This window comes from Arabidopsis thaliana (assembly GCF_000001735.4).
Source record: "Arabidopsis thaliana chromosome 1 sequence".
NCBI classification, from domain to species: domain Eukaryota; kingdom Viridiplantae; phylum Streptophyta; class Magnoliopsida; order Brassicales; family Brassicaceae; genus Arabidopsis; species Arabidopsis thaliana.
This window is the reverse complement of record NC_003070.9, coordinates 27589008-27611310: the sequence shown is the minus strand read 5'-3', so window position 1 is coordinate 27611310 and position 22303 is coordinate 27589008. Positions and strand designations below refer to the sequence as shown.

The 22303-nt window shown below is 36.2% G+C and overlaps 5 protein-coding genes across 13 annotated transcripts; 1 reads left to right on the top strand and 4 right to left on the bottom strand.

Annotated features, from left to right (window-relative positions):
• Positions 1 to 190: 190 nt before the first annotated feature.
• Positions 191 to 7656, bottom strand: AT1G73430 (sec34-like family protein). Of its 2 annotated transcripts, NM_001124123.2 has the most exons (26): positions 7463 to 7656; positions 7129 to 7362; positions 6936 to 7019; positions 6741 to 6848; positions 6543 to 6587; positions 6371 to 6445; positions 6175 to 6270; positions 5884 to 5961; positions 5562 to 5647; positions 5358 to 5424; positions 5119 to 5181; positions 4831 to 4932; positions 4558 to 4662; positions 4376 to 4468; positions 3996 to 4084; positions 3419 to 3638; positions 3027 to 3116; positions 2837 to 2953; positions 2707 to 2739; positions 2418 to 2504; positions 2281 to 2343; positions 1989 to 2105; positions 1624 to 1716; positions 1249 to 1374; positions 779 to 879; positions 198 to 611 (listed from the first exon to the last, which is right to left on the bottom strand). In NM_001124123.2, the coding sequence occupies exons 2-26, from the start codon at positions 7213 to 7215 to the stop codon at positions 482 to 484; spliced, it is 2355 nt and encodes a 784-aa protein (NP_001117595.1). In that variant the 5' UTR covers positions 7216 to 7362; positions 7463 to 7656; the 3' UTR covers positions 198 to 481. The 2 variants fall into 2 exon arrangements, with proteins under 2 accessions (NP_177485.2, NP_001117595.1); NM_106002.4 differs by having other exon boundaries at positions 191 to 611; positions 7129 to 7656.
• A 337-nt stretch (positions 7657 to 7993) lies between these two features.
• Positions 7994 to 9718, bottom strand: MYB54 (myb domain protein 54). 2 transcript variants are annotated; one of them, NM_106001.3, is made up of 3 exons: positions 9339 to 9718; positions 8796 to 9227; positions 7994 to 8451 (listed from the first exon to the last, which is right to left on the bottom strand). In NM_106001.3, exons 1-3 carry the CDS (start codon positions 9457 to 9459, stop codon positions 8273 to 8275), a joined length of 732 nt encoding a protein of 243 aa, NP_177484.1. In that variant the 5' UTR covers positions 9460 to 9718; the 3' UTR covers positions 7994 to 8272. The 2 variants fall into 2 exon arrangements, with proteins under 2 accessions (NP_177484.1, NP_001323143.1); NM_001334595.1 differs by having other exon boundaries at positions 7994 to 9227; positions 9339 to 9679.
• Positions 9719 to 11029: 1311 nt separating this feature from the next.
• AT1G73400 (Pentatricopeptide repeat (PPR) superfamily protein) lies at positions 11030 to 13278 on the bottom strand. The gene has a single exon (NM_106000.3). The coding sequence runs from the start codon at positions 13203 to 13205 to the stop codon at positions 11499 to 11501; it is 1707 nt and encodes a 568-aa protein (NP_177483.2). The 5' UTR covers positions 13206 to 13278; the 3' UTR covers positions 11030 to 11498.
• A 2280-nt stretch (positions 13279 to 15558) lies between these two features.
• AT1G73390 (Endosomal targeting BRO1-like domain-containing protein) lies at positions 15559 to 20501 on the top strand. Of its 7 annotated transcripts, none has more exons than NM_001334593.1 (13): positions 15559 to 15770; positions 16760 to 16816; positions 17145 to 17409; positions 17492 to 17566; positions 17648 to 17706; positions 17826 to 17961; positions 18358 to 18454; positions 18555 to 18621; positions 18813 to 18911; positions 19440 to 19529; positions 19667 to 19821; positions 19908 to 20009; positions 20100 to 20501. In NM_001334593.1, exons 3-13 carry the CDS (start codon positions 17163 to 17165, stop codon positions 20230 to 20232), a joined length of 1260 nt encoding a protein of 419 aa, NP_001321809.1. In that variant the 5' UTR covers positions 15559 to 15770; positions 16760 to 16816; positions 17145 to 17162; the 3' UTR covers positions 20233 to 20501. The 7 variants fall into 7 exon arrangements, with proteins under 7 accessions (NP_001321809.1, NP_974137.1, NP_001321810.1 ...); NM_202408.3 differs by lacking the exon at positions 15559 to 15770 and adding an exon at positions 16114 to 16349; NM_001334592.1 differs by lacking the exon at positions 15559 to 15770 and adding an exon at positions 16114 to 16570.
• AT1G73380 (uncharacterized protein) lies at positions 20473 to 22296 on the bottom strand. The gene is made up of 4 exons (NM_105998.3): positions 22030 to 22296; positions 21202 to 21949; positions 20958 to 21124; positions 20473 to 20861 (listed from the first exon to the last, which is right to left on the bottom strand). The coding sequence occupies exons 1-4, from the start codon at positions 22209 to 22211 to the stop codon at positions 20654 to 20656; spliced, it is 1305 nt and encodes a 434-aa protein (NP_565063.1). The 5' UTR covers positions 22212 to 22296; the 3' UTR covers positions 20473 to 20653.
• Between the last annotated feature and the right edge of the window lie 7 nt (positions 22297 to 22303).

Genomic DNA, 22303 nt, shown 5'->3' with positions numbered 1-22303 from the left:
ATGCATAAATTGTGTTCTACTGAATTTTTTTTAATCATATTGCTAAAATCTAAAGATTCGGATTCCAATTGCTTCCTTTAAAATTCTACGTTATTAGACGAAACAAGAATTGATTTTAAGAATTCCAATTGATTTTTATGTCTTGACAGAGGTGAAACAAGAATTGATTTTAAGAATTCAAATGCGTGGTACATGTTTTTGTTTGTCCGTATTTATACCATTCATCCATGAAGCAAGCAGGTAACCAAAAAAGAACTTGATAGCTAGTCTTATATAAGCATATGATCTACACTTTTTGACCGTAGATAGATCGAATGTAGAGAGACCAAGATGTATGAGTTCTTGGATACAAAATAATATGTATTCTTCTAAAGCGAACTCTTGTAAAGTAGCTAAAAGGAGTCAAAAGAATCAAAGTCATTATATAAGATATAACCAGAGGAAGTACGGACATCACAAAAACATCGATTGAGCCATGACCTTAAAGGAAATTGTCGAGTTGGGTTTGCAAATCCTGAATGGAGATCATATTAATATTGGCTTGTTCTTCAGCTGAGTACTCAGCTTTGAGCAAAGACTCCACTTGCGTATGAGCTTCCACTATATTTGTCCTGAATATAAAACATATCATCGGATGATGATGCACATTTAGTATTCAAAGTAATTAGCGCAAGAGATTTGGGTTCAAACATAAGGGATTAGAACAAGTAACCGCACATATACAAACCAGCCAAAGATAATATACATGGTTGATAAAGTTGCAGAGAAATGGACTTACTTGATCGGCTTGAAAAGTATGGTCCTTGTTGATGGGTTTTGCAAATAGAGTTTCATTTTTGCTAAAATCGGAAGCAACTCTTGTTGTATCGCAGCGTATACCTGGTTGAAATACAAATCAGTATATCCATATGTGTGGAGGAGAGATGTGGTTTTGCATTCTGAGTTATGAAGGTAATTAAAGCTTAAATATGCAAAAAACCATTGCGGGTTATATATATGATCTACACTGATTCTCTCTTTTCATATCGAATCACTCACTGTCTGAGCATAACCTAAGGAACCACAAATGCATGTTCAAGGTATCATTTAGCACTTAGAGGCTAACGAACTGCCTATGAACAGAGTTTTCAATATCATGCTTCTGTAGAGGAAGCTGCATAGGGAACAAGAAATAGCTGCCATCTCTATTTCTGAGATATACCTTGAAGAAAAAGAAAAAACTTAAACAGTACATTATCTATCTCATACCTTTTGAACAAGTTCAACCACCTTATCTGGTGTCGCGAAAGCTTGTTCCTTCAGCGGCTTAGCCATGACAGAATCAACTTTGTGATTCTGAGTTCCGGAGGAAAGAGCAACTTTTATGGCTGTGACCTGCATATACAAGTATACCATGTATAAACATAGCAAAACTGTTACACTATTCCATTAGGAGAGGAAATTCTTTAGATAAGACAGATCCTCTCCCTCATTATCAGTACATTGTAGATGGATGTGTCTTCGACACAACTTAAAACCAGACAGTGCAAAAGATGCTGACTTAAACTTTTTCGAGGACGCCTAGAATCTTAACAAAACTGTGAAAAACATTTTTCTCAGATAAAAAGGAAAGGAGCAACCCACCTTCGTCACAAATGAAAGCATAGGATCCACAACTAGCTTAGTTACTGACATGATGAACTCCTCACAAGTTGTCTTAAGACATTTTTCCAGTTCCTGCGAAAATAAAGGTCTATGCATCATTCCCATTCATATCAAGTAATGCAAGGAGCCAGATACAACCAACAACTTGCCATATTACTTGAGCCTACTAGCATGGCAAAATCATAACCCAGACCGAAACAAAATTTATAATCTTTCACCAATACTAGTACAGAAGTCTCACAGAAAATTGTAAAATGAAATCAACACATCTTAGTGGCGAGCTTTTATGTAAAGATGAAGCAAATCTGCAAATGATAGTGGAAGGAAGAGAAAAAATCCCTAACCTTTTTGGCATCTATTTGACTCTCCAAAACTCGAGGTGACAGGGTCCTTGCTAGAGAGGTTGACCTAGACCAGTCAAAAAGTGACGCTTGACCTCTAAGTATCCTCCTCAAGTGTTCCTAACCACATTTTTGACATGGATTATTGGAGAAAGTTAGCAAAGTCATCAACAAAGAAAGAAACTGAAGGAGGAAAAACATCTGAAATCTGTATAAAGATAAGAACCTCTCAAAAGGCGATAAAGAAAAAATTAGATCTATCATACGAAGTAGACTTGAATGTTGAGGAACTAACCAGTAAATGAGAGAAATCAAGCTCCTTATGGGTTACTGAAAATTCTATGTCAAAAGGGGCAATCTGGAAAATAAAAAATTGTTTAAAATCATCACTTAATAGCAAAAGAAGCAAACTTAAGATAGATCAGCCGTAACCTGTTCTCTCAAGATAAGGAGATGCTTGATAAGGAAAAGCTGGCCATCCATTGTAGTTGATCGCTTAATGATAAGCTTGCTGGCTTTCTGTTGCATATTTGACAAAATAATGTAGACATCTCAACTATGGTAACGCGGAGTAGATGTAAAAGCTTGGTAATTAAACCAAAACAACAAGAAATGGCACATCTTCGTGTAATCAAAATTTGATAATGCCAATGAAAATAAGGACAAGTGAAACGGAAACAAATATCAAGGTGAGGAAAATCTGGTTTTCTAGCTTGCTTACTTGAATTGACAGTGAGCAAACTTCTACAGCTTCCTGTGGAGCAGAAAAGAAGTTTTGTTACACAAATTTTCTTAAAATGAATTGGTATCTTTTGACAGAATGGAAGCAATAAAGTTACTGATAGTCTTGCCTGTGCTAATCCAGTGAAGACGGCCTGCTCCAAGCAACGATATAATTTAGATAGACAAGAGAGAGTCTTTTCAAGAGGTGGATACCAAGTCTTAAACACATCAGCGTTTTCATCATCCTGCACCTTAGAATATAAGTATACAGCTAAAGATTACTAAACCCATAGAACTAATTTGAGAATGTCATTCTACCCTGAGATCAGTTTCAGATGTTGTATTAGGAGATCCTTCCAGCTTTGCAGGATAATCCAGATCTTCATCAGAGGGGGTATAATTTGCAATCTGCAGAAGTGAGAAGGAGATTCAAACAGAGCAACTCAAGGAAAGCAAAGTCCTTTAAGACTAAACAGGGTGACATAGCCGAAACTAACAAATCTCTCCACTAAAAAGTCGTGCAGTATCACAGTTATAACCCAATTTCATCATATTAATAGTAGGGTGACTCGTCTTACTGGTGACAACATACAAAGTTCACAGTTTCTACATAATAGCAGATGACAAGGCCACACATATGGAAGTAAAGGCCAAGGTAAAGGACTTGTGGGAAACTATTCCAGTATTTGCTGGTAAGTTAAATACGGTACCTCATCTCTAATATATGTTCTGGCACGGAAAGTCAATCTCTCATTTACATCGGCCAAAATTCTTTGTAATGTAGGCCTCAGTCCGGCCAGGGGTTCACTCTGTCTAGCTGACTGGTCTCCCAGGACTTCAACTTTAAGGATATGAACGAGCTCACATAGAAGATCAATATTTGCTTCGTGAATTAATTTTGGGCGTAAAATGTCATACAAGTACGTAGACCTGTTCAGGAACAAGCAAATGTGATCAATTGGATGCACCGCATAAGATATATCTACCGAAAACAATCTGGATCAGTTACACTTACTCATATTTCTGAATCACACACTTTTAAGAAGTATTATTCAGATTCAAAGAAAATTGACTACAGTGTAGTGGATTCACCGACTACAGCAACAATAGTTCATCATAAGATAATAACAAACGGAAAAAAAATCGGAAGATACTAGCCATAAAAGTTCATATATGCTCCAAATTCAAAACATCACTTATGCTTACTCATTTCTCTAAACCTCTAAACTTTTAAGAATTCATAATCAGATTCAAAGAACATATACAGCACGGCAGAGAAAAGCTTACAAAGGATCCACTAAAGGTGCCAGACTCGAAACTTCTTCTGACGATGCTGGAAAGAAATGAGTAAACAGTTGATGCTCCATATGACAAACCTGAAATTCATAATGAAGGTTAATACATGTGGTGCAGAAATTTCATGTTCTGCAAAACCAAATCCGTTATCCTCAGTTGCTAAAGCTGATAATCCAGCCATTGTCTCTCTCAAACAGACCTTCATCTTACCTTTGAAATCTCACAGATTAACAACTATATTAATATCCTCATTTTCCTATATGTTTCTATCACTTATGATGGAAGGAATGTCCTTTTCTACTAAACTGGTATAGCTCCTATTAACCCTCATGAGTAAAGTAACATATTATCCTTTATGTTCCTTCATATACCTGCATCAGATATGCACAACCCGATCTAGTTAAAGATGGCAGTGCCTCTTTCTTGGCGAAATCAGATACTCGTTGGTGCACTATGCCTTTGACCTGATAATGTGAAATGAGTAATAAACAGGCGATTCTAGTAACTTGCAGATAGAAACTAAACCAAATTGTATTCCAGAAAATGAACTCACAAGCGAGAGCCGTTGTTCACAGTATAGTCTGTGGCATTCTGCAAGGATTTGGACATATTCCTTTCTTGCTGACCTACTCTCAATCTCCTCCAATACAGGTTTAAGCTGGACCAATATTTTTTCGATTGTTTAATGTCATAAGAAAGAAAATATCGCCATGCCATAATCTCAATCGCAAAATTGACATCGAATAATGCTACAAAAGCTCATTTTCATTAATATTGTGACCTAGCATTTCTGCACTAACATGGGAAGAACATCAAAATGTATCACCTCATTTGCAGCAGCCTTGAAGCGAACATATATAACAGATGCCTCGACACCCTCCGAGACAGATGTTTTGTTTCCACCTGTCCCACGAAATGCTGCCTGAACCTGACAATGGAATTAATTTGTATGTCTTAGTGAAACTAAGGTATAACCTTACCTAACAATTCACTCTACCTGCATAGATTACATGCATAAAGATATGCAATATATGAATATACACAGTTATGAGAACCATTTACATGCTTACTGTAAGCTGTAAAAGAATAGATGCATATTAGAAAGAGAAAATACCTGAGAAGCAGCCGTTTTAAGCACTGCAAGGATGTAAGTTCGAATCATGCCCAAGGCCCGTGACTGTAACATATATAAATGTTAGTATATTCTATAACAAATTACAAGATACTAATCTCCCTATAAATTCTGGAAACAATGTATGAGTTTGTGCATGCGTATGAACTGTAACCCACGCGTCTCTCTGTGAGACAAAGAGAGGGAAGAGAGACAGAGACAGGAAGGGCTCTTTGTAGTACCTGGAGTTGACGAAATTTGAGCAAATAAACACTCGACTCCGCATATTGAGGATTATCTTCGATGTACCTACAGAATTCAAGGTAAAAGAGACATATTACAATCAATTCAAGGGAAATGAAAGAATTAGTGCGGCATTCTTATGGAAAATTGCCAAGTAGTGGATGTAAATTTCATAATATTGAATGTAAAATCAATTTACTCACGATATGCACTCATCCAGCCGTTTCAGTAGTGGGAGAAAGTTTGAGTTTGATACATTCATATTTGGTGAATAAAAATTAGAGGATACCTGCGAAAAAAAGAAAGAAGAAGATATTAGAGCAGTTTAACACCTTGTTGAGTTATTTCCTCGTAAATCTACAACCAGTCTTCAGTAAAGAACTATGAGCTAAAGTACCACAAGTAGGCCAAAATTCAAATATATTACGTTAATGAATAAAACAAGAGCACCATCCGAAGCAACTACATGCTGATACTTTAATATGTGCCAAAAATTATGTCGGTAGGCCAGAATGTAAATCTTACATTCTCCAGTTCATCAAAATAGTTGAGCTTACTCCTTAGAGCTTCTGCAAATTCCATCAATTTCTGCTTCTCCATTAACTAGAAAAAGTGGAAGAAAGTGAAAATTAGCTCAGCCAAGCAAACAACAACAGTCAAATAGTGTGAGTCAGAAACTCTTGAACAGCCATGATGCATTAAGCAACTTTTGTTTGTCATTTTGATTATGTATAGCAGGTAGGACGGGAAAACATGCAAGAGATTAAGAGAAACAATAAATAATCTTGCTGCATAAAAGACAAGAGGAAACGGTACCAGTCGGTCACATGCGTCATGAAGAGTTTTAGTCTTTGTTGTTACTCCTTGATGTTGTAGCTGCAGTTCGTTAAATAGGTCAAGTGTTTCATCAACCTGCGCAGGAGAAATCCCAAGTTCAATAATGAAGCAGACGTGTTATAATTTATTGGCAAGATAAGACCACAGCAATTCATAAAACTTGTTGAAAACCTGCCTGGTGAAGTATATTATCACACGTCTGGATGCGCTCAGTTAAAGTACTAACATAGTGCCGATACTTTTCCTCTGTCTAACTCAGAAAAAGAGAAAATCATTTTAGACACATTTCAAGTAATCTTTCCCAACTTTTAACCAAGGTACAACATGACTTTCACTAACGGACTAACCTCAGACTTCATCGCTGATTCAAGATCAGTAAACCATTTGTAGAACTGTAATAAAACCAACATACGTCAAAATGAAGACGCATTAGTACACATATAAAGATGCAAGAAAAAAGAGATGCCCACAAATACAAAAGCAACTCCTATAATACTGCAAATCAGCTAAGCATTGGAATATCAAGTAGCAGTACAAGAGACTACCTGATTTGTATTAACCAAAACAGCTTCAATTGCTCCAGAATCTCCCAAATGTGTGTCCTCCACGGAGACAGACAAGCCATTCTCAGGCCTGTGAACATGCTCATGTACCTAAAACCATGAACTAACACTGACATCAAACCACAAAAAAGGGAAAACATTCTGAACTAAATCCAAAACTAATAACATTAGACTCACAAGATTGGCAGGAAATGGCCGCTCAGCGACTGCGTGGGATAAAGAAACAATAGCTGCTTGTTGCTGCTCTGTCAAAGGAGCGCTCTGCAACGGGAATTTCAATTCAGTATATTCTCAACAAACAGAGCATCATTCAGATCCAGACACTAGACTGATCAATGGATCTTCCTGGATCATCAGATTGTGTGATTACCTGTTCCCAAGTCGAAGCGAAATTGTAGCCTTTGGAAATGGCTCCAGATTTGGGGAGGCTGGAAGACGAAGCCGCCTTAGTCGCCATTGTCTATGAAATCTGAATCTCGGCTATGATTTTGATTCGTAACTTGGAAGAGGAAGACGATGATCGGGAGTCACATGCAGGGAATGAGCAAGGAATTATCAAGGAAGAAACCACGAGAGCACATGCAGAGGAAGAAATTTCAGATCCCTGGAGAGATGGATGAGAAACAGAGACGTATTGAGATTAGGACCATACCAAAGACAATGAGAAATTCAACAGAAATTAAAAGGTATGCACGGGTTCGAACTATGAGGGAGCAAGTGAAGGAAAAGAGGGAACTACAGCAAGGTATGCACGAGGAAGAAGAAGAAGAAGAAGAAGAAGAAGAAGAAGAAGAAGAAGAAGAAGAGTGAAGGAAAAGAGAGAAAAAGGCCATTGGGCCCAGAGGTGAACAAGGCCCAATTAAGGGTGGGTCTTGGTTATTAACAAATTTCTAATTAGATTAAGTACAAGAACTACATAATGGTTGTGTTGTTGTAAGAAAACGATTAAGGAAAGTAAGAAGTAAAAAGAGTTTTCCAACACCTTTTGCTTCTTCATCAAACATTGGATTTTTTTCATGTTATAATCTCAACGATATAAGATTTCAACTGTACATATATACTTTCAAATTTTGATAATATTGTGGCCTCTCGAGGTCGAGTTCATGATCGGGTTATGCATAAACAATTGAACGGTGATTTGTTTGAACGTTGAATAAATATGATACAAATTTAATAAGAAACAAACTAGCAATTAATCGTTATATATATATAATTAAATTGTTGGTAACAGAATTAAACATTTAAACATGTTATTCATCTCATTCAAGACAAATTAAACAAATACATTCAAACGGATAACTTTGATAGTTAACAACTCGATGGAAATTTTACAGACATTGAGAATGTGTGATACATCAACATTATGTATTTTTCTTACAATTTTCGCAGGTAATAGCTCACTAGTTAGTGATTATACACATCAAGCATACATGCTAACGACCTAGATAATCTCGTACGTATACGGACTAAATAGTTAATCTAGAAATTTAGGAGTTACTGCAAAAAAACTAATCCTAGGAGGCAGAGTTTCCAACGGATAAAAAGTCGAAGAATGGAACATGACTTTCATGTTTGGTGTCCGAGTCACTGCGTTTGCTTTGACCTGAATCTTGATCTATAATCTCGCTCTTGTTTGAATCTGTGTTTACTTGTAGAAAATTGTAGAACTCCATAGGCTTTTTACTCTGATTTGCTGCGATCCAAACGATAAAAGAAGGACGAAATTATAAGCTATGTGGATTGCAACTATGTTAAATATATAGAGATGACTTCATGTAATGACGGAAACAATATATGATGATGAGTACAAGAAAAAACATGCAACTAATTTTGTCACATAATTTTGAAGTTCATTAGAAAAATGATTATGCAAATGAAAAAGTCGGCTAAACTCTTTGAAAAGTAAAAAAATTCGGCTAAACTTCATTTCAAAATTTTGGAACATATATACCTTTTTCATCAATAATCCGTGCAAGACTCATATACATGCAAACACATCTATAGAAAATGGATCCTTCTCCATCATTTTGAGTTTACCTTTGTGATTTAAAGCGATCTTTCCGGTGAAAAACTCCTTTAGGAAGTGAAGATGATTGATATGAGAGAATTTGTAAGGGAAATTTATAAAGTCTGCTGGAAATATTTTCTTCCGATCATCGGAACTATAATTATGATTATAACCACCAGAACTCATCATGATTTGTTCACTCGCCATTAAAGAAGAAGACGAAGTCGTCGAGGGAAGAAGACGAGGCTTAGAGGTTTGGCGTGTGCGACGAGCCATGATGACGTGCCAATGGTTCTTGACGGCGTTATCAGTTCTTCCAGGGAAAAGCCTTGCGATGATGGACCATCTGTTCCCATGGATCCGATGAGCCGCTAAAAGTCTTTCTTCTTCTTCTTCCGTGAAAGGGTTTCGGTTGATCCTTGGATCCAATTGATTAAACCATCTCAATCTACAACTCTTACCTGCATATATACACCAATACAATTAATTCATATGTATATATATATCAAAGTATCAAAATTAACCCTAGCTAGTTTTGTATATATGGACAAACCCTAGAAGATATCAATTACCAGAGCGACCAGGAAGCTTGAGAGCAATGGCGTTCCAATTGTGAGGACCGTATTGTTCGACAAGATCCTTGAGCTTCTCGTCTTCAGCTGGTCTCCAATGGCCTCGGCTGCACATGATCATTTTTCTTCTTCACGCCGATCTATTTAATTACGTAATTAACTAAGTATACCGATCCAAACCAATACAAGAACAAAGAAAAAGAAAAACACACAGATTCTATATCAATAACGCACGCAAAAAATTTGTTGTGTTCATGTATTTTATGTACATATATAAGAAATTAAAACCCTAAGTTTTTTTTTTCTTGGGAAAAGGTTGGGGAAGATGGGTATGTGGGAACAAGAAGAAAGCTGAAGAGCACCTGCACGTATATATATACATAGTCTATATTATTGCGAGTATATATATAATATACATTTTATGTCTTCTTCTTTTTTTTCGTCTAATATACATTTTATGTCTTTACCAAAAGAAAATATATATATATATATATATATATACATTTTATATGATGAAAATTAAAATAAAATAAAACAAAATCCGTTAGAGAGTCGGGAGGGTTTGGACGGACCTCTCTACCGGCGACTGATGCCAACGTCTTCCCTAACCAACAAAACACCCCCTTCTACGTAATCTACCTTTTTCTTTCCTTTATTTTACAACTAGGATTTTATTTAGTTATAATAATTATAGAATATATAATATCGTAGAAAATAAGAGCATAGACTAGAGATTGCTTGGTGTGGGCAGGATTTCGTTAGCCTCTCAACGTCTCTTCGTATAGTATTAATTTAAGGTTTGTTGTTTCTAAGTTCTAACCTACACCCGCTACTTCAAGCCACCAATACTCATCTACGTTTCTGTAATCTTGGCAAGCTACGTATTCACATATAATAAATATCGATATCCTACACTGACAAAAATTTATTTCATGTATCAAATATCGTCCATAATAATTAAAGATAAATATTTTCAGACCTAATCAACGTTTTTTCTAAGCCTTAATTAGGAATATATCGTCCAAAGTGGAGACAATACAACTAACTTTTTCTTTGCAATTTTACAATGGGTATTTTCTTATAAACTGTAAATAAAATAGAAGGTGTATACAATTGAATCAAGTGATGAAATATATTAGCAAAAATTTTATTCTCATGTGGTCAATCATTTTAGTCGTAAACAAATAAAAAAGGTGGTCAAATATTTGGTCTCCAAGCACGTCTCTCTTGTCCAAAACGGAACTTTATAGGTTTCGGACATTCAGGACTAAAAACAGAATCAGTTACATTGAATGTTCCGTGGGACTAATTAGAACATTTCTTCAAAAAAAAAAAATCTGTAAGCAAAAACCAAAATAATTGCTGGTAAAGTTTAGTAGGAAAATAAAATAAAACAGAGAGTTAGTTGGGAAAGAAAGCCAATAATCAACTTCATTTGTTCTATCGGTAGTTAGGAGAGAAGCCTTCTTCAGTTTCGACTTTCGAACCTATCATAACTAAACTTAACCTATTTTCGTCGCAAAATGACCTATTTCAACTAAACCGGATCCTGATTACACTAAACCGGTCAAATATTATATACCAGTGGGCTTTTTATTTTACAACTGTATGGGTACTTCATCACCAAAGGCTGACAGACCAACTGTGTCATGTCTTTAGACTTCTTCAGCAAGAGTTCCTGAGACTTGAACCTGTTACCAGAACTGAACGATGAACCGACACTGTTCTAGCATCATAATGTTTCAAGAATCTCACATCAAACTCGAGAATCAGAGAGCAAGAGCAGAAGATAAACCATAATAGTCATGAACCATAAGGAAAACAAGCCTCTCACATTGCTAAGGATCATACAAAGTTCGGCTCTATCTCTATGTATGCAATGGTCAATACAATGACTTTAAACGAACACGTTAAACATATTGTGAGCTGTGAGAGCCTTTTCAAAGAAACCAACATAACCATTAGACAATAGACCTGGATAGGTATCTTTGCTTTCGAAACCATGCTTATTGGTCCAGAATTAGAGAGACTGTGATGGATGAAATTTCACCAGGGATCATAGTCACGAAGAGCTCCTCTCTAGGCAACAGAATCATCGCACCACTGAAAATGGTTCTTTGTTTTAGTATGATGATATGGTCCAACAGTTTTCAGTTCACATTACTTCCCTCTGAGTTTTGTACTCTTTCTCTTCTCACTGAGTGCAAAACGCCTAGCCATACTATGGTTGTAAAACTTTTTCATATGTTCAGAAACCTTATGAATTGCCTTGAGGTTACCAACTTCCGATAGACGCATCAAGAAAGAGTCAAACACTCGATATGGCAGTTTGAGTCCTTTGTTCACAACCTCTTCCAGTAGAAAACACGCCTCTTTAGCTCTGTGACAGTCGAAAAGCCCATTGATCATAGCACAGTATGTTTCAACGTCCTGAACACAGTCTCTTTTATCCATTTCAGTCCATGTATTGAATGCTCCATCAGGATCATCCATTTCGAAAAACATAGATATCAGCATGTTGTATGTTTGGACGCTAGGAGCACAACGCGACTCTACCATTCTTCCATAAAGTTTAAGTGCTTCATCGGTCTTTCTATTCTCACACAATACCCTAAGAAAGCAATTGTATGTGACTATATCAGGCGGGTAACCTTTATTACTCATCTCATCCAGGAACTTGTACGCTTCATCTACCTTTTCAGCCATACACATACCTTCAATTACATCCTTATATGTCGAGACATCAGGAAGGCAACCCGTGCTTATCATACGCCCAATTAGCTCAAAGCATTCTTCTGCCTTATCATTCTTTGCCAACGCCACAATCATTAAAGCAAAAGTCTTTGCGGTTGGAGCAGAAACAGCAGAGCCTTTGGTTATCATAAAGTCAAACAAATCAGCTGCCTCATCCACCATTCCAGCTTGACAGAAAGTATCAATAGCAGCACAATAAGTGAAATTTTCCGGCTTATGTCCAGCTTCAATCATCTCTTCAAGCAGCTTCATTGCCTTTTTAGGGTCTCTCACCCTACACCACCCAAAGAACAAGACATTAAACGTATTCGCATCAGGTTTAACTCTATGCCTCATCCTTCTAAGCAAAGCTTCACCCTCCTTAACCAAACCACACTTACACAGAGCATCAAGAAGCATATTGAAAGCATTAATCTCAGGCTGCGTCTTCACTCTAATCCGTTTCCTCTTGGCAAATTTCTGAACATGAGTCAAGTACCTCTCACAATACTTCCTGAGAATCTCCAATAGAACATCAACAAGAACAACGGTTTTGTTGTTTCTCTTCATGTAATCAAGCATATCAATCACAATCCTAAACTGCTTATTCTTATACTTAGTACTTGACAATATATCAATCATCTCATTATAAGCAATAGGCTCATGTGAGTAATGTTCTTGATGTCCAGCCCAAGTGAAGAACCGAAAAGCCGTCTTTTCTTCGTATTGAAGCCTTTGTAAGATCTTACACACCACAGGAGTTGTTAAATCTACACTAGATTCATCAAGGGCTTTTTCCATATCATCATACGCATTCAAATTCGCCATTATAGCTTCGTGTAAGATTCCAACCGCATGATTAGAACCCTTTGTTCTAATATCATTTTCATTGCAATAAACCAATGATTGATCTTCGGAAACTTTCTCTATACGGGTAATTTCTAGTTCTGGGTTTAACAAAGTCGTGGAACAGAATCGATGCACAGAGAAAGATGAGATTTTTTTGTTGATTTGAATAGAATCTAGATGAGAACTCAATATATGAGAGAAAAGTGCGGACCTTTGAGGTGGTGTTGTGGATAGATGCAAGGAGAATCTAGAACGAACAAAGTAAGAGACGAGTCTTCGCATCATTCAGTAATCAATCACTCGGAAATAAATTCGTTGAGAGGTTTAAAGCGAAGGAGACTGAGAGGAACTAGAGGAAGGGGACGACATAGAGAAGAGAGAGAGAGAGAGAGAGAAATTGGAAGATTTTAAATGGGCTTTTCTTTTGTTGAGGCCTTTTCATTTTTAATGGGCTTTCTTCATTTAACAACGAAAACTATTTTGTTTGGTTTGAATTACACACTACTTCAAGTCTTAAACAAAAGGGAATCAAATTTCCAATTTCTTTTACATCAAGGTCTAGACTCTAGATATCAAATATCAAATTCTATAAAAAAAAAAAAAAGAGAAAACCAAAAAAATATCAATTTAAAACCAAACCAAGCCATAAATCAAAATTTCTACTCCTAGTTTATCATAGAGCCACAAATAAATAATATACATATACATCTCTTTACATAAGAGCATCTGCATCGGGAAGATTCTCTTCCTAGTTTCTCAAAAAAAAAAAAAAATATTATTTTAATTATATAATATATTTTATTTAAATTGTAATAGTTAAACTAATATTTGATTGACATGTGGCGATTCTGTCAGAAAAACGATTCTCTTAGTTTCTCAAGTGAGGTACTCTTCTCCCTCTCTATCCTACTTTTTCACTTTTTTGTTCTTATTTTATTATTAAGTTTCTCATTCAGAAATACTGATGGAGATGGCCTAAAACAACTAATATATATGTAGTTTTTTATATCGAATGAGAATTATCCTGTTACATTATACTAAACAAATATTTACAGATTCTATACACAAAACATTATTAGATACTCTAGATTTTGCCGATTGTAAAAATTTAATAGTCTAATCAATGGTATGTATATAACGATGTAATTAATTTGCAAGTAGCAGAGAAGAAGCAATACTACTTTTGGCATATAGCAACAAGTTATGGTTTTTCTTTTTTCGTTTCAAATTATTGGTCAAGTGACAAGTGGCCGTTAGCGTAGTTATGACTTTTGAGACTCTCGTTGTGAATCATTGCATTTTCTATGGTTTTGGTTTTAATGCATTTCTCATTATTTTTTCACAATTTTTTTCAGAAACCAAATTAAAAGGAGGGATACAATTGGGGGATTGGTTTTTAAGTAGATTGTATGCACATTCACTCTTCAATCTCCGAGCGAATTAAGGAGAATCATAATAATAAAATCAGAACATAGAAAAAGAATCCAAACCAATAAATTAGAAAACTTAAAACTTAACTTAGAGAATTCAAAATGTAAAGAAATATCACAATTTCTTTGTTCTTGTTCCCAAATTAAAGTACCGTTCCTACAATTTTTATTTTTATTTTTTTATCACATGATATCTTAATATATAGTTGGATATACATAGGATCGATATTGGACAACCAAATAAAAACAATGACCATGATTAAGTTTGAAATTTACTTACGACTGCAATTAACATGGCAGATATAATGGATTTCTTCCTAACTATTAAAAGGAGAGAATAAAAGCAAACCAAAACTAACGAAAGAGACTTCACAAAAAAAAAAAAAACTAACGAAAGAGTTGCATCATACTAATTCATGCTAGATACAGTTTTATTTTGATTAGTACCTTTTCTAAGCAAAATTAGAAAACCCTAAACCAAAAATTTGCATTCAACGTGTCGATTTACTTGTAACGATCGGATTACTTTACTGGGTCTTTTAGTTGGTTACATGAAAATAAAACATAATTTAAGTCAGTTTCTATAAAAGGAAACCAAGTCGTAGACGAAACGAAGACACAAAAGTAGCTTTAAGCCTTTTAAGTTTTAACCTGTGGGTAACATCGAACCAATAGTAAGCAACGGAATGATAGTAGACACGTGTCGTCACAAACCGCCCTTATAAATTTTGCTACAGACCGTTGGGGCGGTGAGACAGTCGTGATCTACTAACCGAAATCGATTCATGAATGTAGACACGTGTCTTCCCTTAACTGGATTCTACAAATATCTTCTTTCGTCATTACGTTGCCCAGAAGAACATAGCAACGTCACTTTGATTGACATTTCCGCCACGTGGACTGCATGTGTCATCACTAATATTACCAAAAAAAGAAATTAAAATGTTTTTTTTTTGTTGATAAATGATTTTTGAGCAAATAGTGGACGTGGGATGCTTATGCATAGGCCGGTGACTTTTGTTTGGTGACTCATAATTTTGTGTGATTGACTGATTGTAACCAAAAAGATCTAAAGATTCAATGATATTTTAGAAAGGGACGGTCGTTTTGATGTCATATAACACATATTTATTCGGTCTAAGGCGAATGTACTTAGTATAAATACTACAACTTGATATTTTTGTAACATGTAGAAACAATACATTACACACATACACATGTTTTAAAAAACAAACCTTAACGTACGAGGCACTTTACTATACAACAATTGTTACATATTTTAAATTGAAAATAAAGCTTCTGTATGATTCAGAGAGAGGATGGTGCCATTGCCAATGAGCTTCCGATTTTTTATAATTTAGAATTGTGGAAACCAACCATATCCATGCGTATGCATGTTGTGTGATAAGTATTGATAATGGTGTGTCCACCATCGACATCCTCCATACACATTTATTTTATAGTTATATATAATCTTCTTATGTACCTTGAATATATAGGTAGTTTGTCTTTTTTGGTTCGTACATACTCTTAAATTGAAAATCATGGCTTGCTTTTTGTAATTAAGTTTTTTTCTAATACAAAATTTTCATGGATTTTAATTTTATTTTTAATGATAATATTTTATATTTTAAAAAACTATGTCACTAGTGTGAATATAATTTGAGGAAAAAACATTTAGCCGTGATATTATTTTAAATAAATACTACCTATAATAAAAAGTTTTGGTTTTAGGTAACTATAAAAGTCGAAAGAGCATTAATTTTGGTTTTTATAATAAAAAGTTGAAATTTGTGCCCTTTTCAAGTCTTTCTTCATCATCTTCATTCTCATTCTCATTTCCATCCTCTGCTTGCTCTCTTCTCACAGCCCCATCCTCTTTAATTACCATCTCCAATCCCCTGAACCAGGATTTATACCATTGCGATTCCGCAATCCAACACTACTATCTCTCTAGTTTCCTTTCTTCATTAGGAAAGAGCAAAAGCATTCTTTTATGGTAAAGTTTCGATTTTTCAAATTCATACACTGTCGGATTCATACCCTTTTCGCTCCGGGTCTGGAATTTGGGTTTTTGAGGTTTCTACGGAGTCAATTCGAGTCTGCGGAAACTCAATTTGATAGACTCGTTTCAAAATGTTGCTTAAGGGTTTTCTTTTGTTCATGGATTGAAGTTTTGCTTAAACCAGTTACGAGGTTTCTTGGTTCTTCCATGTATCCGTGCGTTATCTTTGATGACCCTTCACTCAAAGTCTTCGTTTTTTCATGTCAAGTTGCTTCCTAGACTTAGAAAATTCTCGTTTTTAATGGATTTTTGTTCATAGAACAAACATTTAACGTTTCATGCTTTTTCTGTGAGTCACATGTTTTTTTTTCTTGAGCTGATTAAGTCTCTTTTTTTGTTTGCAGCCATCAATTGAATTATATGTCTTTTAGCCAATAATTCTGATAAACGTCAAGAGGTAGGTGAGAAAATCAAAACTCTTGCCTTGTTATCGGTTTTCGATAACCACATCTATCAAACGATGTCATTTGCTTGTTTGTTTCTGCTTGGACATTAGTTTCCAAATTATTAGAGAGTTTTAGTCACGTAGAATTATGAAGTTTGTAGTATGGCAGATGGCTCGTGAGCTTGTTTAACTTTATCTTATGAATTTAGTGGACGAGAAAGAAGTTGGGTTGTTTTTGGTTGGACATTTATTAATTTTCGTCTCTTTGTGCCATGTTCCATGAAGTATCATTTCATCATCTCTAGCTTAATCTCTGTTTCTGCTTTCATCTGTTGGGATTGTAGTTTCGTTAAGCTTTAGAAATGGGATGCTTTGCATCAAGGCCGAATGATACTGGTGGAAACAGAAGAAAGCCAACGAGCATCGGAGATGTTTCAGTATATGTACCTGGTTTAAGGATACCTAAGCCCGTGGAGTTTTCTCAGTCACTGGGTGATCAATTGCCAAAGACTCTAGTGGAGCGCTTGACAGCTTTAAGAACGAGAATAGTTGTGATGGCAAATCAAGAAGGACCAACTATAACAAGAACCAGGAGGAAGACACAGCATGGTATAGAAGAATATCTTGTCTGTTTCTTGTTTCTCTTTGCCCTGCTTTCCCCCTTCTAACTTAACGGAATGGTTTCTTGCAGGAGGTTCTACGCTCGCAGATCTCCATCACGCTTTGGAAGATTATATACCGGTTCTCTTAGGATTAACTAAAGATGGTAATATACTATGTATGTGCTATAATAATCGAGATTTGCTTGGTAGTAGATATCCTAACATATATTGTTCTATATGTTCAGGTAGCCATTTACAATTCAAAGTACAGTTTAATTGGGTAAATCAGGAAGATGAAGAAGAGGTGCGGTAGTCAAAGCTGTTTATCCCTTATTGTGCTGTTTTGCTCTTTCCTTCACTTTAAGATTTAGACTTTTACATTAGTGGTTGTGAGTATATGACAAGATTATTTACATCTACCAGGAAACAGCCATGTCAAATGTTTGGTATGAAATATTGTCGGTTTTGCATCTAATGGCAATGTTACAAATGTCACAAGCCAATTTACTGCTTCTTCCTAGAGGTTCCAGTGATGGCTATCATCCAAAAATATCAGAAGGTAAGACCTGCCAAATTGCTCACACTTCTTCAGTTTCGTAAGAGAAGTACCATACATGCTAGTTTTTTTTTTTTTTCTTCACAATTTCTTGAAATTTCATAAGCACCACTTCTCTAAAAACTAGCATGTATGGAACTGTCAGATGTATTGACCCCTCTTTAGTAATCCAACAATAGATTAGAATGTTCCTTTTGATGCTCTTAAGAAGGCAATTGATAGCTAGTTTATAGAAAGATCCATGTTTCTAGGATTATCTAGATGGATGGATAAGGCAGGCAGGTAGAAAGTAGGAGGAATGTAATGTCCATGTTTTCCACTGTCTCAATTAGTATAACTGTAAGATGTAATGGTTATGTCCTTCAGTCTTAACGATATGCTTGTTTCAATCTTTTCTAGAAAATAGGCGAGCTTCAATCGATATCTTCTTAAAAGCAGCTGGATACCTGGACTGTGCTGTGAAGCATGTTCTTCCTCATTTTTCAACCGAGCAGAGGTTCATATATGACAGTTTTCTTATGTCAACCATTGCAGTTTTTAATAGCTCTGATCGACTCTACTGACACGACGGTTGTTTTTCTTTGCCTTTTCCACAGGAGAAGTTTACCAATTGACCTAGCAGAAGGAGCTTTACGTGCACTTTGCTTGCAAGCATTAGGCCAGGTAGAATCACTTTCAATGTTTGGGATATATTAACTAATTATGATTTGCTACATGTGTTGCCTAGTTTATTTGTGAATATCGTCATCATGTTCAACTACTTAGAAACTCAGCCTAGTTAGAAGTAGTGATGGTTAGAGTATTTTAATAGACATTTATAGTCTTCTATTTAAGTTATAAATTTTCTAATTTAGGGTGTTGATATCCAACTTGGGATGGCGATTGATAGTGCAAAAGCCACTCTTGCCGTGAAGCGAAGACTTTCATGTGAAATGGTGAAATACTGGCAGCAGGTGATCCTTACCTTACTAAATTTTGTTATCTTGTGTAACTTTTGTGGTCATCACTTTATTATAATAATGAATTGAAACGTAGAAAGATTAGGTGTCTTAATGGGAGTAGTGTGTATTATCCACTTTAGAATAATGGGACAAAAAACCAAAAACAAAATGAAAGAGCAAAAAGAAGAAAGTGGTTATTTCACCATCACAAAAGTGTCACTAACTCGTGTCTGCTGATCACTTATGTTGAGGAGGATAATGGGACTAATATTGCTTAATTAGTTGAACCTTAAATTAAGAAATATCATCTTTAAAAGTGTCTACTAACTTTATACTCTTAGTACTCGTTTACGTGCCAAAAAATAAAAAAGAGAAAACAACAAGAAAGTAGAAACCTTCCTTGAGCTAGTTACTATTTTCCTCTTTTCTGAGGCTCAAGGAAGAATTGACAGACTCTCTTTTGTATTTCTGGTTGTTAATTTTGTAATGTTTTTCTTGCGATGAAAGCTCTCTAATAGTATATTGATGGACATTGATTAGGCACAAGATAACTTAATGAATCTTCCATTAGCAAACGGGTGGGGCGAAAAGCATATGCTCTTTGTTAAGTGGAAGTATGTTGAAGCTAAGGTACTGTTTGGACGTCTTTCTCACATCATTGGATCTTAAGAAATTCACATAGATGAGTGAGAAACTCTGTTCTGTACAAGGCTCTAATTTTGTCTAACACTAAGACACTTGGTTTCTCTGTGTATTTGTAATACTAGGCTGCAGCTTACTACTACCACGGTCTGATTCTTGATGAAGGAAATACAGAGAAATCACATGGCATGGCGGTTGCTGCTTTACAGGCTGCAGATGAGTGTTTGAAAGAAAGTAAGAAAGCAAGTGAGGCGTTTAACACCTCTTCACCCACGTCAAGGTAAATCCTTCTTTTGTGCCTTTGTCGATGGATCACCTTGTATCTTTCTGTCCATCAGTCATTAAGATCCATCCACATTTCTTCAGGACTCCTTCACTTTTCGGGACAATGAAATATCTATCAGAGAAAATACCAAAAGAAACTTCAAGTAAAGTCAGGATAAACCGTGATCTATACTCTTATGAAAAGTGAGTTTCAGTTTAAAGCTTTGTCGAGTTTTATCTCTTCTTTTGCTATGATATTTTAAGCTCAATCTTTCTATTTATGCCGAATTATAGGATCATGGAGACAGCACCAACGCTTCCTGATTTTGCCTTGGCATTGAAACCCGATGAGTACCAACTTCCTTCTGTTGATGCGTCATGGTCTGAAGCCAGTCTACGGACTAAAAACACATCAAATCACATATAGGGCAACCAAAGATAGAGCAGTGAATAGAATGCATATCAACACCTTATAGAGTTACAATGCCAATGGCCGCCATAGAAACACAAATGGTATAGCTCTATAACTACCCTAGTGATTCTCCAAATGTCAAATAATATATGGGTGTGAAAAAAGTACCGAATTGGATTAGTTTTCAGGTAAAAATATGGGAAGATGTCGTCTGTTTTCTCTGTATGTTGTTGTAATTTTGTATGTTTAGTGCAATAAAATTCGATTCTTTCTGTTCCACATTCATTACTATTACTTAGACAACAACATCTACACCAAACAATAGCAAACTGGTAAGTTTCTGCTTTTTGCTTTGTTTGACCTACTAATACTACAAGGTTTGGTCTACAGAAGTTACAAAATTACAGAATAGGTAGAAGTTTGAACTTTAACACGACTAATCGCCAGTGAGAGCTCGAGGGCTATGGTCAATAGTGGAAAGAGACATGCCCGACTGAGCCACGGCTCTGACAAACGCCATGTTTGCAGTCAAGGTAGGAGCTCCCCATCTATCACCTGTCCCAAACACAGTCTTGTTCTTCATCGCTAACTTCCTCGTTGTTGGGAGACTCATCACACGCTCTGAGGGATTGTCATTTACCACCCTGTCAAAAATCACATCGACCATCAACAACAATTGTAATGAGTCAAAGTATTGAACTTTGAGATTCTCTGTTGATACAGAGCATAATGTGACTTACATTAGGCTCTTCAATAACTGTTCAGCTCTGAGTTTCTCATTGGGTCCAGCATACATGGATACTAACTCCTTGAACTCTGAGAAAACACTCTTGCATACAATACCACGCTTCCCTGATAATACAGTTCCCACTTTGACAAGGCCTGGCTTCTCAATTTCAGATCTCGCCTGCATATAAATTGTCAATTTCACAAAAAAAATTGATAGACTAGTGATAGGAGGCAATGGTGAACTTTTTTCTGTACCTGAGCAATCACAAAAACGGTATTGCCCTTAAACTTTTCTTCTAATTCGATCTCAGGCATATCCACGAGTCTCTCTGCACACCCATTACTGATTCCGGAAACGAGAGCAACAAGAGCCGTTGTGTCGAAATTAATGAGACAGTCTTCACCAAGCAATCTCATGGAGGAGATTACAGTAGAAAAAGCATCTTTTTGACTTAGCTCTGTGACCTCTGCTTGAACTAAAACCTCAGTTTCAGGAGAAGCAAGTGAATCACATTGATCTATCAGCTTGATCTCAATAGAAACTGCTTCTTTATATGATCTGGTTCGAACAACGTTAACCCATTCGCAATCAAAATCATCGAGCATTGAGATATCCGAATCCGAATCAGAATCGAAGCCAAAATCGAAATACACAGCTCCGAATTCATCTTTCAGTTTCTCGTAAACTGAAGAAGGGAGACCATTTGCGAAGAACAGAATCACCGAAGAAGGTTTAAGCGTGGTTGTGGAATTAGCAGCGGCGAGAATCTGTTCGATTCTAGATCTTAAACCTTTGCTTCCATGGCGATCACCGTTCCAGGAGATGTACCTAGGGTTTCTATCAGAGACGATGATCCATACAGGAACTTTTCCGAGAGTACAAACGAGATCAACATGAACGCCACCAATCGGAAGAGGAATCGGTTTGCAAACGCGCGAAACGCCGGTGATAGACGGAAGCTGTAAAATCCGTACCACTGATTCAATGTGGCCAATGTTGACACTGATTGCGGAAAAAAAATCAAAGTCAGAATCAGAGCTAATGAGAGGGAGAGAAGAAAGAGATGATTAAAAATAGAGAACCTGAGAGGTTTCGGAGAAGGATCAGAAGAGAGAGACGAGAGAAAGGAGAGCTCGGAGGAAGCGAGCTTAAGGAGTGTGCGACGGCACGAAGCAGTGATTGCAGTTGATAAAGGAAGATTCTCGATTGTTCTTATAACCGATTCGCATCTCTGTTTCGCTATCTCTATCTCTCCTATCTCCATGACCAACACCGTCGTCTGCTTACCGGAAACTAGAAACGCGTCGTTTAAGTTCAGAGAGCTCCTCCGAGACACAACAACGAAAGAGTCTAACC

Excerpts from the sequence above, each read along its gene's own strand:
- AT1G73430 (NM_106002.4), bottom strand. The coding sequence starts at position 7,215 with ATGGCGACTAAGGCGGCTTCGTCTTCCAGCCTCCCCAAATCTGGAGCC. Across the intron at positions 5,962-6,174 it reads ATGACGCATGTGACCGACTG|TTAATGGAGAAGCAGAAATT; the intron begins GTACCGTTTCCT and ends CACTTTTTCTAG. Across the intron at positions 5,425-5,561 it reads CGGCTGGATGAGTGCATATC|GTACATCGAAGATAATCCTC; the intron begins GTGAGTAAATTG and ends TGAATTCTGTAG.
- MYB54 (NM_106001.3), bottom strand. The coding sequence starts at position 9,459 with ATGATCATGTGCAGCCGAGGCCATTGGAGACCAGCTGAAGACGAGAAG. Across the intron at positions 9,228-9,338 it reads CAAGCTTCCTGGTCGCTCTG|GTAAGAGTTGTAGATTGAGA; the intron begins GTAATTGATATC and ends GTATATATGCAG. Across the intron at positions 8,452-8,795 it reads GATCGCTTTAAATCACAAAG|CAAATCAGAGTAAAAAGCCT; the intron begins GTAAACTCAAAA and ends TTTGGATCGCAG.
- AT1G73400 (NM_106000.3), bottom strand. The coding sequence starts at position 13,205 with ATGATGCGAAGACTCGTCTCTTACTTTGTTCGTTCTAGATTCTCCTTG.
- AT1G73390 (NM_001334593.1), top strand. The coding sequence starts at position 17,163 with ATGGGATGCTTTGCATCAAGGCCGAATGATACTGGTGGAAACAGAAGA. Across the intron at positions 18,455-18,554 it reads CATTTTTCAACCGAGCAGAG|GAGAAGTTTACCAATTGACC; the intron begins GTTCATATATGA and ends CCTTTTCCACAG. Across the intron at positions 20,010-20,099 it reads GATCTATACTCTTATGAAAA|GATCATGGAGACAGCACCAA; the intron begins GTGAGTTTCAGT and ends GCCGAATTATAG.
- AT1G73380 (NM_105998.3), bottom strand. The coding sequence starts at position 22,211 with ATGGAGATAGGAGAGATAGAGATAGCGAAACAGAGATGCGAATCGGTT. Across the intron at positions 21,125-21,201 it reads CCGTTTTTGTGATTGCTCAG|GCGAGATCTGAAATTGAGAA; the intron begins GTACAGAAAAAA and ends ATTTATATGCAG. Across the intron at positions 20,862-20,957 it reads CAGTTATTGAAGAGCCTAAT|GGTGGTAAATGACAATCCCT; the intron begins GTAAGTCACATT and ends GATTTTTGACAG.